This window comes from Mustela nivalis (assembly GCF_964662115.1).
Source record: "Mustela nivalis genome assembly, chromosome: 3".
Classification (NCBI taxonomy): domain Eukaryota; kingdom Metazoa; phylum Chordata; class Mammalia; order Carnivora; family Mustelidae; genus Mustela; species Mustela nivalis.
Genome location: NC_139022.1, coordinates 105,691,946 through 105,705,203, shown reverse-complemented (window position 1 = coordinate 105,705,203; position 13,258 = coordinate 105,691,946). Strand labels below are relative to the sequence as shown.

General features: G+C 46.0%; 1 protein-coding gene and 1 pseudogene across 3 annotated transcripts in view; one reads left to right on the top strand and one right to left on the bottom strand.

Annotated features, from left to right (window-relative positions):
* Positions 1 to 13,258, bottom strand: part of GFRA3 (GDNF family receptor alpha 3) — a 31,140-nt gene that overhangs the window by 4,880 nt on the left and 13,002 nt on the right. For both annotated transcript variants that reach the window (XM_082725581.1, XM_082725580.1), the window contains one exon: positions 1,284 to 1,376. In XM_082725581.1, the coding sequence (XP_082581707.1) occupies positions 1,284 to 1,376 (93 nt within the window). The remainder of the gene's footprint in view (positions 1 to 1,283; positions 1,377 to 13,258) is intronic.
* LOC309861932 (GDNF family receptor alpha-3-like) lies at positions 1,621 to 8,184 on the top strand (annotated as a pseudogene). The gene is made up of 7 exons: positions 1,621 to 1,630; positions 1,799 to 1,969; positions 3,503 to 3,815; positions 6,382 to 6,485; positions 6,650 to 6,793; positions 7,087 to 7,230; positions 8,060 to 8,184. The product of its transcript is annotated as a GDNF family receptor alpha-3-like (transcript).

Below are 13,258 nucleotides of genomic sequence, written 5' to 3'. Positions count from 1 at the left end.
AAATAAATAAATAAATAAATAAATAAATAAATAAAAGGAACAGAAGCTATCTATTTATCTATCTATCACATTTACTTATCTAGAATTGAAGTGGCCAGAAAGCTCACCTGAAACTCCTTCCTCAGTCCCATGTAGTGAGTGAAGACATCTCATGGTGGAAACCATTATCTAGAGATCCCATAACATTCTAAAGCACTTTCTGAACCACAGAAACGGATGCAACCAAATTCTATTTAGAATTTTTGTTTTGTTTTGCATCAATTTTGCCCAGTTTTAATAACACCTGTCTGTCTTTAATGATTGATACATGCATAAAATCTCCCCATAATTCTGAGTCTTGGGAAATTATGGTCCTATTACTATAACAGCAATTCTAGCAGTCAGAACAATGGGGTGACTGGAACAGATTATTCCCAGATTCCTTGTAACTAAGAGTTTATGTATAAATCTCCATGCTTTTCTCTGAAAATTCTATTTCCGATATATAGGACTGAATGTACAACAAAGCTCACATCCTTCTCAAAAAGCAAGTGCAGGGGCTTCTGGGTGGCTCAGTGGGTTAAGCCACTGCCTTAGGCTCAGGTCATGATCTCAGGGTCCTGGGATCGAGTCCTGCATCAGGCTCTCTGCTCAGCAGGGAGCCTGCTTCCCTCTCTCTCTCTCTGCCTGCCTCTCTGCTTACTTGTGATCTCTCTGTCAAATAAATAAATAAAATCTTAAAAAAAAAAAAAAGCAAGAGCATGCGTGTGTGCTCCTCCTTTTCAATTAACACAACAGCCCCACTTTCCTGAAAAACATGCATTTTAGTCCTTGCCAGACCGATGGCTCCTACCCGGAGTCACCCCTGAGGAGTCACATTCTCTCTCATCATTTTCCCTGCCCAACACCTCACCCATCCCATTAGAATGGTTTGAAAACAAGCAATTTCCTAGTCTTCAGGGACAAAAAGCTACTTTCCTGGCTGCCTAGAATAAGGGTAAATACTTCACTTCAGCATATTTTTTCTGGGCCTGCTGCCACTCCATCAAACCCTTTGTAGAGACCCATCTTTTGGAACCCAGGAGCCCTAATGGCCTCCCTTCAAATGCCTCCCTAATACCTATTGCTCTTTGTTGACTCATAAGATCACAGCATGCCTCCATCCTGACAAAATGCTTCTTTAGTTATCTGGCAAACTAGAATTCTCCCCCAACTCACCCTCTGGTTTGTGTTCCCCACCAACAACCCTTCCTCTAGGGTCCAGGCCCACCCCTCGTGCCCCCGCCCCAGCTTGCTGTCCACACCTGGTTTGAGCATGTTCAGTTTGCTGAGATCCATTTTCCAGGGTTTTCTGGTCACTGCGTCTTCATAGGGGGAAACATCCAGTTCAAAGTCACCTAGAGACAAGGTGACAAGAATCCTGAGGACTGGGCTGGGGGGTGGGAGCAGGAGGGACTGGGCCTGCTGCGTCAGCCCTCAAAGCCCTGTGGAAAAAAGGAAAAGCACAGCCTCTACCTAACTAGTTGCAAGCTGTTTAGAGGTGAGAAAAAAAGCAAGACCATAAAGGTAGAGGCTGGGCTCAGTGAATTCACTGGGTTTAAGGATAATAACAAAGCTACTATTTGTTGACTACACTGTGCCATGGTGCCCAGTGCATCAGTGTAGTCAACAAATAGTAGCTTTGTTATTATCCTTAAACCCAGTGAATTCACTGAGCCCAGCCTCTACCTTTATGGTCTTGCTTTTTTTCTCACCTCTAAACAGCTTGCAACTAGTTAGGTAGAGGCTGTGCTTTTCCTTTTTTCCACAGGGCTTTGAGGGCTGACGCAGCAGGCCCAGTCCCTCCTGCTCCCACCCCCCAGCCCAGTCCTCAGGATTCTTGTCACCTTGTCTCTAGGTGACTTTGAACTGGATGTTTCCCCCTATGAAGACGCAGTGACCAGAAAACCCTGGAAAATGGATCTCAGCAAACTGAACATGCTCAAACCAGGTGTGGACAGCAAGCTGGGGCGGGGGCACGAGGGGTGGGCCTGGACCCTAGAGGAAGGGTTGTTGGTGGGGAACACAAACCAGAGGGTGAGTTGGGGGAGAATTCTAGTTTGCCAGATAACTAAAGAAGCATTTTGTCAGGATGGAGGCATGCTGTGATCTTATGAGTCAACAAAGAGCAATAGGTATTAGGGAGGCATTTGAAGGGAGGCCATTAGGGCTCCTGGGTTCCAAAAGATGGGTCTCTACAAAGGGTTTGATGGAGTGGCAGCAGGCCCAGAAAAAATATGCTGAAGTGAAGTATTTACCCTTATTCTAGGCAGCCAGGAAAGTAGCTTTTTGTCCCTGAAGACTAGGAAATTGCTTGTTTTCAAACCATTCTAATGGGATGGGTGAGGTGTTGGGCAGGGAAAATGATGAGAGAGAATGTGACTCCTCAGGGGTGACTCCGGGTAGGAGCCATCGGTCTGGCAAGGACTAAAATGCATGTTTTTCAGGAAAGTGGGGCTGTTGTGTTAATTGAAAAGGAGGAGCACACACGCATGCTCTTGCTTTTTTTTTTTTTTTAAGATTTTATTTATTTATTTGACAGAGAGATCACAAGTAAGCAGAGAGGCAGGCAGAGAGAGAGAGAGGGAAGCAGGCTCCCTGCTGAGCAGAGAGCCTGATGCAGGACTCGATCCCAGGACCCTGAGATCATGACCTGAGCCTAAGGCAGTGGCTTAACCCACTGAGCCACCCAGAAGCCCCTGCACTTGCTTTTTGAGAAGGATGTGAGCTTTGTTGTACATTCAGTCCTATATATCGGAAATAGAATTTTCAGAGAAAAGCATGGAGATTTATACATAAACTCTTAGTTACAAGGAATCTGGGAATAATCTGTTCCAGTCACCCCATTGTTCTGACTGCTAGAATTGCTGTTATAGTAATAGGACCATAATTTCCCAAGACTCAGAATTATGGGGAGATTTTATGCATGTATCAATCATTAAAGACAGACAGGTGTTATTAAAACTGGGCAAAATTGATGCAAAACAAAACAAAAATTCTAAATAGAATTTGGTTGCATCCGTTTCTGTGGTTCAGAAAGTGCTTTAGAATGTTATGGGATCTCTAGATAATGGTTTCCACCATGAGATGTCTTCACTCACTACATGGGACTGAGGAAGGAGTTTCAGGTGAGCTTTCTGGCCACTTCAATTCTAGATAAGTAAATGTGATAGATAGATAAATAGATAGCTTCTGTTCCTTTTATTTATTTATTTATTTATTTATTTATTTATTTATTATTATTATTATTACTATTATACCTAGGCAAGCTGAGGAATAAGATGGGGAAAGCTCACAAATACCGATATAGTTTATGGGTAGGGGGAAAGCCATGGATTAGTAGTGGTCGTATTCGGGATAGTCCTCGCTTTCCTCCTATCCCCAGCACTGTCCTTGTTAAATCGGAGGGTTGCAGGGGTTCCTAGCAAAACTGGGCTGCACGTTTGCACGGAAGACTGGTGACTTGGTGCCCTTCTCCCCCCAGACTCAGACCTCTGCCTCAAATTCGCCATGCTGTGCACTCTTAATGACAAGTGTGACCGGCTGCGCAAGGCCTATGGGGAGGCGTGCTCGGGGTCCCACTGCCAACGCCCCACCTGCCTCCGGCAGCTCCGCGCCTTCTTTGAGAAGGCGTCGGAGCCCCACTCTCAGGGCCTGCTGCTGTGCCCGTGCGCACCGGCCGATCAGGGCTGCGGACAACGCAGGCGCAACACCATCGCTCCCAGCTGCGCGCTGCCGTCGGGGGCCCCCAACTGCTTGGAGCTGCGGCGCGTCTGCATCTCTGACCCGCTGTGCAGGTGCTGGTGCCAGGTGTGGGCGGGCAGGGTGGGCGAGGGCACCGTGCACACCGCTCCTGGCCGGCTGGCTGCCTTTCTGTGCGGGGTTGGGTTTGCTGCCCAGAGACCGTGGAAAGACTTCAGCCCGTAGTTCCCTTCAGTATTTCCTGAAACCCTTTTCTCAAAAACAAAAAAACCAAGAAACCTTTGTGTAAAAAGTTCGGAAAATATAAAAAATACAAAAGCGTCCTCAAAATCCATCACCTGAAGATGATCTACATCCTTTGGGGAGGGTTTCCTTCCAGCCTTTTTTGTATACAGATAAACAAAACGATATTCTAGAAATATATTTGTACCTTTTTTTTTTTTTTTTTAATTTATGTGTATATCTCATGGGCATTTTTCTTTGGAAGCAGTATAGGATAGTAGTGCCCACAGGCTCCGGAGTCAGATCTGAATTTAAAACCTGAGGCTGTGTGACTTTGAGCCCATCACTTGAACCTAAAACTCCATCACTTAACCTAGCGTTCCTCTTAGTCCTCTGTAAAAAGTGGGATAATAATACAGATCTCACGGGATTTTGGTGAGAGTTAAATTGCATAATTTATGCAGGGTAAGTGCTCAATAAATGGTGGTGCTTATTTTGTCTTTTACTATCCTTGGACAACTTGATTTTTAAATGCCTGCATTGTATTCGTTTTATGGATGCCCCATACTTTGTTTAATCCTTCCTCTGTTGATGGATATTTAGTTGATTTCTTTATTGCTATAAATAATGCTACAATAAATATCACCCTTGTTCATTTTTGTGCACAAATCTAATTATTACTTAGGACATGTTGCTACAAATGCCAGTACCAAATCAAAGTACATGACGATTTGTAAGATGTTTGATACATATTCTGCAGAAATTCTGATCTGGCTTTCCTCTGCCTCTTCAGGATAAAACACTCATCATACTGAAGTTATCATCCATTTAAGTAGCATTTACTGACAACAAGAGTCACCCCAACCTTGTTTTGAAGCCTGGTTCTAACCCTTATTTCTCTGTAACCTTGAGCCTAATGTCTCTGAGCCCCACTTCCTTCTTCTCTAAAATATTACACACAGCTCTCAATCATTGATACACCATCACTTACTGAGGACTTACTAGGGGCTAGGGGCTGTTTGAGGTGCTCACTATGTATTAACTCATGTAAACTGTCAAGAACCCTGTAAGATAGATGGTATTGTTTTTTCTATCATCTTCACTTGACAAAGAAGCAACCGGAGCAGAGAAAGTTTACACAGCTTGTTGAGGTTCATCCAGGTAGTAAGTCAGGAGGTTTGGAGTGAAGTCGGCCTAATGTTCAGCTACACCACCTCTTGTGCTAACTATGTAGCAAGTGCTGGGCTAGTTGACTAAGAAGCTGTCCTTCCAAGGAATTTGCAGTTGGGTGGGAGTGACGTAGAAATAAACCTGGCAAAATGTAAAGAAAATCACAGAAGTATGTACAGAAAAAAAACACACTTATAATTCTATCACCTGAAGATAACCAGCTTTACCTATCATAGGATCTATGTGAATAATAACAATATATGACATTTTTTTAAAGATTTTATTTATTTATTTGACAGAGAGAGATCACAAGTAGGCAGAGAGGCAGGCAGAGAGAGAGAGGAGGAAGCAGGCTCCCTGCTGAGCAGAGAGCCCGACGCGGGACTCGATCCCAGGACCCTGAGATCATGACCCAAGCCGAAGGCAGTGGTCTAAGCCACTGAGCCACCCAGGCGCCCAATATATGACATTTTTAAAAAAGATTTTATTTATTATTTATTTGACAGAGATCACAAGTAGGCAGAGAGGCAGGCAGAGAAAGGAAGGGAAGCAGGCTCCCTGCTGAGCAGAGAGCCCAGTGTAATGCGGGGATGGGGGGCTCGATGCAGGGCTCTATCCCAGGACGCTGGGATCATAACCTGAGTGGAAGGCAGAAGCTTTAACCCACTGAGCCACCCAGGCGCCCCAATATCTGACATTTAATGAACACTTGGTATGTACCAACCACTATGCTAAATGCTGTATATGCAATCTCTTATTTCATCCTCACAAAAACCCATGAGGAAGTACTGTTTTCTTTTTTTTTTTTTAAGGATTTTACTTTTTATTTGAGACAGAGAGAGGGAGAGAATGGGGGCGAGCAAAGGGAGAGGGAAGAGCAGACTGCCTGATGCAGGGCTAGATCCCATGACCCTGAATCATGACCTGAGCCAAAATTAAGAGTCAGATGCTCAACAAACTAAGCCACCTAGGCGCCCCAGTCCTGTTTTCATTTCTATTCACAGTTGAGAAAACTAAGTTTAAAGAAGCTGCCTAAAATCTCATAGCTAGGTATTATGGAGCCCATATTCAAAGTGGTATGCTGTGAGGAATGGTGTGATAGTGCATTTAATTGTGACAAGAATAGGCTTCACTGAGGGGGAAGCCCTGGGCCAGGCCCTGAAAATAGGAGGCTCTGGCATGAAGATGGGTATGTCTGCAAGGGGTTGCCAGGGGGAAGGCTGCAGGCCAGACCTTCAATGAAGACACTTAAAATTTCCCTTCTTCCAGATCTCGCCTGGTGGATTTTCAAACCCACTGCCATCCTCTGGACATCTTAGGGACCTGTGCAACAGAACATTCCAGATGTCTACGAGCATCCATGGGGCTGATTGGTGAGACTGGGGGCCACGTGAAGGGAGCCCACAGGGTGGGCAGCTGTGGGGGTCAGAATGCTCTGGAGATTGAACCCAGATAGAGCAGTCCTGAGACAAGTGTCAGAGAGTGGGGGTGGAGTCTGGTCGGCCGAGGCCCTGACAATTCTCTCTTCACTCCACAGGGACTGCCATGACTCCCAACTTTGTCAGCAATGTGAACACCAGTGTTTGCCTTAAGTTGCACTTGCCGAGGTAGTGGCAACCTGCAGGAAGAGTGCGAGCAGCTGGAAGAATCCTTCTCCCACAACCCCTGCCTCAGTGAGTGTGTTCATCTGCTTCCAGCCCCCATGGGTCTGTCAGCTGGATCCAGGCAGAGGAAAAGAGTCACCTCTGTGGTCCACCCTGGTTCCATCCATCTGCTGCAGTCGTCTTCTGCCCCCTCCTCAGCATAGGTTTACATCCCCTCCAGTCTGGGCCTTCTTCCTTCTCCCATTCCATGAATGACCGACCCCCAAGCTTCCTGTTCTATCTGTCTTGGCCCAGGGACACTCTCTATCTCAAGGAATAAGCAAGCAGAATGAGACAATAGCCCACTCCCTGCTGCCCTGCTATATGCCAGGGTCCCTTCCATGGGAGCCTGAGAAATCTCTGTCATTTGCCTGCTTGCATTTTACCTTCTCTCTTCTCCTCAGTGGAGGCATTGCAGCTAAGATGCGTTTTCACAGCCTTCCTTGGAGACTCCACCTTTCTGATGGAACACCAGGTAGGGCCTCCTCTATTACACACGTCTTACCTTTACTGGACTATGCTGGAGGAAACCCAAAGAAGGGGATAGAGGGTGTGACCTCTCTGTGGTCATGAATACCATAGACCTCTAATGGATACCTCAGGGGAGGGGCAAGGCCTTGACTGAGGCCAAGGTGAGGAACAGGGTAGAGCTGATCCATTCCATTTCTTTATACTCATAGTCGTGATCTACTATGAGTATAAAGAAATGAATGGAGTCAGCTCTACCCTGTTCCTCACCTTGGCACCTGTCAAGCCCTGCCCCCTCCCCTGAGGTATCCAATAGAGGTCTATGGAATTCATGACCACAGAGAGGTCACACCCTCTATCCCCTTCTTTGGGTTTCCTCCAGATAGTCCAGTAAAGGTAAGACGTGTGTAATAGAGGAGGCCCTACCTGGTGTTCCACATCAGGAAAAGTGAGTCTTCCCAGTCCTGAGAGAAGAGTTGGCTGTGAAAACGCATCTTAGAGCAATGCCTCCACTGAGGAGAAGAGAGAAGGTAAAATGCAAGCAGGCAAATGACAGAGATTTCTCAGGCTCCCATGGAAGGGACCATGGCAAATAGCAGGGCAGCAGGAGGTGAGGCTTTGTCTCATTCTGCTTGCTTATTCCTTGAGAATAGAGTGTCCCTGGGGCCAGACAGATGGAGCTTGGGGGTCGGTCATTCATGGAATGGGAGAAGGAAGAAGGCCCAGACTGGAGGGGATGTAAACCTATGCTGAGGAGGGGCAGAAGACGTCTGCAGCAGATGGATGGAACCAGGGTGGACCACAGAGTTGACTCTTTTCCTCCTGCCTGGATCCAGCTGACAGACCCATGGGGGGCTGGAAGCAGATGACACACTACCTGAGGCAGGGTTGTGGAGAAGGATTCTTCCAGCTGCTCGCACTCATCCTGCAGGTTGCCACTACCTCGGCAAGTGCAACTTAAGGCAACACTGGTGTTCACATTGCTGACAAAGTTGGGAGTCATGGCAGTCCCTGTGGAGTGAAGAGAGAATTGTCAGGGCCTCGGCCGACCCAGACTCCACCCCCACTCTCTGACACTTGTCTCAGGACTGCTCTATCTGGGTTCAATCTCCAGAGCATTCTGACCCCCACAGCTGCCCACCCTGTGGCTCCCTTCACGTGGCCCCCAGTCTCACCAATCAGCCCCATGTATGCTCGTAGACATCTGGAATGTTCTGTTGCACAGGTCCCTAAGATGTCCAGAGGATGGCAGTGGGTTTGAAAATCCACCAGGCGAGATCTGGAAGAAGGAAATTTAAGTGTCTTCATTGAAGGTCTGGCCTGCAGCCTTCCCCCTGGCAACCCCTTTAGCAGACATACCCATCTTCATGCCAGAGCCTCCTATTTTCAGGGCCTGGCCCAGGGCTTCCCCCTCAGTGAAGCCTATTCTTGTCACAATTAAATGCACTATCACACCATTCCTCACAGCATACCACTTTGAATATGGGCTCCATAATACCTAGCTATGAGATTTTAGGCAGCTTCTTTAAACTTAGTTTTCTCAACTGTGAATAGAAATGAAAACAGGACTGGGGCGCCTAGGTGGCTTAGTTTGTTGAGCATCTGACTCTTAATTTTGGCTCAGGTCATGATTCAGGGTCATGGGATCTAGCCCTGCATCAGGCAGTCTGCTCTTCCCTCTCCCTTTGCTCGCCCCATTCTCTCCCTCTCTCTGTCTCAAATAAAAAGTAAAAATCCTTAAAAAAAAAAAAGAAAACAGTACTTCCTCATGGGTTTTTGTGAGGATGAAATAAGAGATTGCATATACAGCATTTAGCATAGTGGTTGGTACATACCAAGTGTTCATTAAATGTCAGATATTGGGGCGCCTGGGTGGCTCAGTGGGTTAAAGCTTCTGCCTTCCACTCAGGTTATGATCCCAGCGTCCTGGGATAGAGCCCTGCATCGAGCCCCCCCATCCCCGCATTACACTGGGCTCTCTGCTCAGCAGGGAGCCTGCTTCCCTTCCTTTCTCTGCCTGCCTCTCTGCCTACTTGTGATCTCTGTCAAATAAATAATAAATAAAATCTTTTTAAAAATGTCATATATTGGGGCGCCTGGGTGGCTCAGTGGCTTAGACCACTGCCTTCGGCTTGGGTCATGATCTCAGGGTCCTGGGATCGAGTCCCGCGTCGGGCTCTCTGCTCAGCAGGGAGCCTGCTTCCTCCTCTCTCTCTCTGCCTGCCTCTCTGCCTACTTGTGATCTCTCTCTGTCAAATAAATAAATAAAATCTTTAAAAAAATGTCATATATTGTTATTATTCACATAGATCCTATGATAGGTAAAGCTGGTTATCTTCAGGTGATAGAATTATAAGTGTGTTTTTTCTGTACATACTTCTGTGATTTTCTTTACATTTTGCCAGGTTTATTTCTACGTCACTCCCACCCAACTGCAAATTCCTTGGAAGGACAGCTTCTTAGTCAACTAGCCCAGCACTTGCTACATAGTTAGCACAAGAGGTGGTGTAGCTGAACATTAGGCCGACTTCACTCCAAACCTCCTGACTTACTACCTGGATGAACCTCAACAAGCTGTGTAAACTTTCTCTGCTCCGGTTGCTTCTTTGTCAAGTGAAGATGATAGAAAAAAACAATACCATCTATCTTACAGGGTTCTTGACAGTTTACATGAGTTAATACATAGTGAGCACCTCAAACAGCCCCTAGCCCCTAGTAAGTCCTCAGTAAGTGATGGTGTATCAATGATTGAGAGCTTGTGTGTAATATTTTAGAGAAGAAGGAAGTGGGGCTCAGAGACATTAGGCTCAAGGTTACAGAGAAATAAGGGTTAGAACCAGGCTTCAAAACAAGGTTGGGGTGACTCTTGTTGTCAGTAAATGCTACTTAAATGGATGATAACTTCAGTATGATGAGTGTTTTATCCTGAAGAGGCAGAGGAAAGCCAGATCAGAATTTCTGCAGAATATGTATCAAACATCTTACAAATCGTCATGTACTTTGATTTGGTACTGGCATTTGTAGCAACATGTCCTAAGTAATAATTAGATTTGTGCACAAAAATGAACAAGGGTGATATTTATTGTAGCATTATTTATAGCAATAAAGAAATCAACTAAATATCCATCAACAGAGGAAGGATTAAACAAAGTATGGGGCATCCATAAAACGGAATACAATGCAGGCATTTAAAAATCAAGTTGTCCAAGGATAGTAAAAGACAAAATAAGCACCACCATTTATTGAGCACTTACCCTGCATAAATTATGCAATTTAACTCTCACCAAAATCCCGTGAGATCTGTATTATTATCCCACTTTTTACAGAGGACTAAGAGGAACGCTAGGTTAAGTGATGGAGTTTTAGGTTCAAGTGATGGGCTCAAAGTCACACAGCCTCAGGTTTTAAATTCAGATCTGACTCCGGAGCCTGTGGGCACTACTATCCTATACTGCTTCCAAAGAAAAATGCCCATGAGATATACACATAAATTAAAAAAAAAAAAAAAAAGGTACAAATATATTTCTAGAATATCGTTTTGTTTATCTGTATACAAAAAAGGCTGGAAGGAAACCCTCCCCAAAGGATGTAGATCATCTTCAGGTGATGGATTTTGAGGACGCTTTTGTATTTTTTATATTTTCCGAACTTTTTACACAAAGGTTTCTTGGTTTTTTTGTTTTTGAGAAAAGGGTTTCAGGAAATACTGAAGGGAACTACGGGCTGAAGTCTTTCCACGGTCTCTGGGCAGCAAACCCAACCCCGCACAGAAAGGCAGCCAGCCGGCCAGGAGCGGTGTGCACGGTGCCCTCGCCCACCCTGCCCGCCCACACCTGGCACCAGCACCTGCACAGCGGGTCAGAGATGCAGACGCGCCGCAGCTCCAAGCAGTTGGGGGCCCCCGACGGCAGCGCGCAGCTGGGAGCGATGGTGTTGCGCCTGCGTTGTCCGCAGCCCTGATCGGCCGGTGCGCACGGGCACAGCAGCAGGCCCTGAGAGTGGGGCTCCGACGCCTTCTCAAAGAAGGCGCGGAGCTGCCGGAGGCAGGTGGGGCGTTGGCAGTGGGACCCCGAGCACGCCTCCCCATAGGCCTTGCGCAGCCGGTCACACTTGTCATTAAGAGTGCACAGCATGGCGAATTTGAGGCAGAGGTCTGAGTCTGGGGGGAGAAGGGCACCAAGTCACCAGTCTTCCGTGCAAACGTGCAGCCCAGTTTTGCTAGGAACCCCTGCAACCCTCCGATTTAACAAGGACAGTGCTGGGGATAGGAGGAAAGCGAGGACTATCCCGAATACGACCACTACTAATCCATGGCTTTCCCCCTACCCATAAACTATATCGGTATTTGTGAGCTTTCCCCATCTTATTCCTCAGCTTGCCTAGGTATAATAGTAATAATAATAATAATAAATAAATAAATAAATAAATAAATAAATAAATAAAAGGAACAGAAGCTATCTATTTATCTATCTATCACATTTACTTATCTAGAATTGAAGTGGCCAGAAAGCTCACCTGAAACTCCTTCCTCAGTCCCATGTAGTGAGTGAAGACATCTCATGGTGGAAACCATTATCTAGAGATCCCATAACATTCTAAAGCACTTTCTGAACCACAGAAACGGATGCAACCAAATTCTATTTAGAATTTTTGTTTTGTTTTGCATCAATTTTGCCCAGTTTTAATAACACCTGTCTGTCTTTAATGATTGATACATGCATAAAATCTCCCCATAATTCTGAGTCTTGGGAAATTATGGTCCTATTACTATAACAGCAATTCTAGCAGTCAGAACAATGGGGTGACTGGAACAGATTATTCCCAGATTCCTTGTAACTAAGAGTTTATGTATAAATCTCCATGCTTTTCTCTGAAAATTCTATTTCCGATATATAGGACTGAATGTACAACAAAGCTCACATCCTTCTCAAAAAGCAAGTGCAGGGGCTTCTGGGTGGCTCAGTGGGTTAAGCCACTGCCTTAGGCTCAGGTCATGATCTCAGGGTCCTGGGATCGAGTCCTGCATCAGGCTCTCTGCTCAGCAGGGAGCCTGCTTCCCTCTCTCTCTCTCTGCCTGCCTCTCTGCTTACTTGTGATCTCTCTGTCAAATAAATAAATAAAATCTTAAAAAAAAAAAAAAAGCAAGAGCATGCGTGTGTGCTCCTCCTTTTCAATTAACACAACAGCCCCACTTTCCTGAAAAACATGCATTTTAGTCCTTGCCAGACCGATGGCTCCTACCCGGAGTCACCCCTGAGGAGTCACATTCTCTCTCATCATTTTCCCTGCCCAACACCTCACCCATCCCATTAGAATGGTTTGAAAACAAGCAATTTCCTAGTCTTCAGGGACAAAAAGCTACTTTCCTGGCTGCCTAGAATAAGGGTAAATACTTCACTTCAGCATATTTTTTCTGGGCCTGCTGCCACTCCATCAAACCCTTTGTAGAGACCCATCTTTTGGAACCCAGGAGCCCTAATGGCCTCCCTTCAAATGCCTCCCTAATACCTATTGCTCTTTGTTGACTCATAAGATCACAGCATGCCTCCATCCTGACAAAATGCTTCTTTAGTTATCTGGCAAACTAGAATTCTCCCCCAACTCACCCTCTGGTTTGTGTTCCCCACCAACAACCCTTCCTCTAGGGTCCAGGCCCACCCCTCGTGCCCCCGCCCCAGCTTGCTGTCCACACCTGGTTTGAGCATGTTCAGTTTGCTGAGATCCATTTTCCAGGGTTTTCTGGTCACTGCGTCTTCATAGGGGGAAACATCCAGTTCAAAGTCACCTAGAGACAAGGTGACAAGAATCCTGAGGACTGGGCTGGGGGGTGGGAGCAGGAGGGACTGGGCCTGCTGCGTCAGCCCTCAAAGCCCTGTGGAAAAAAGGAAAAGCACAGCCTCTACCTAACTAGTTGCAAGCTGTTTAGAGGTGAGAAAAAAAGCAAGACCATAAAGGTAGAGGCTGGGCTCAGTGAATTCACTGGGTTTAAGGATAATAACAAAGCTACTATTTGTTGACTACACTGATGCCATGGT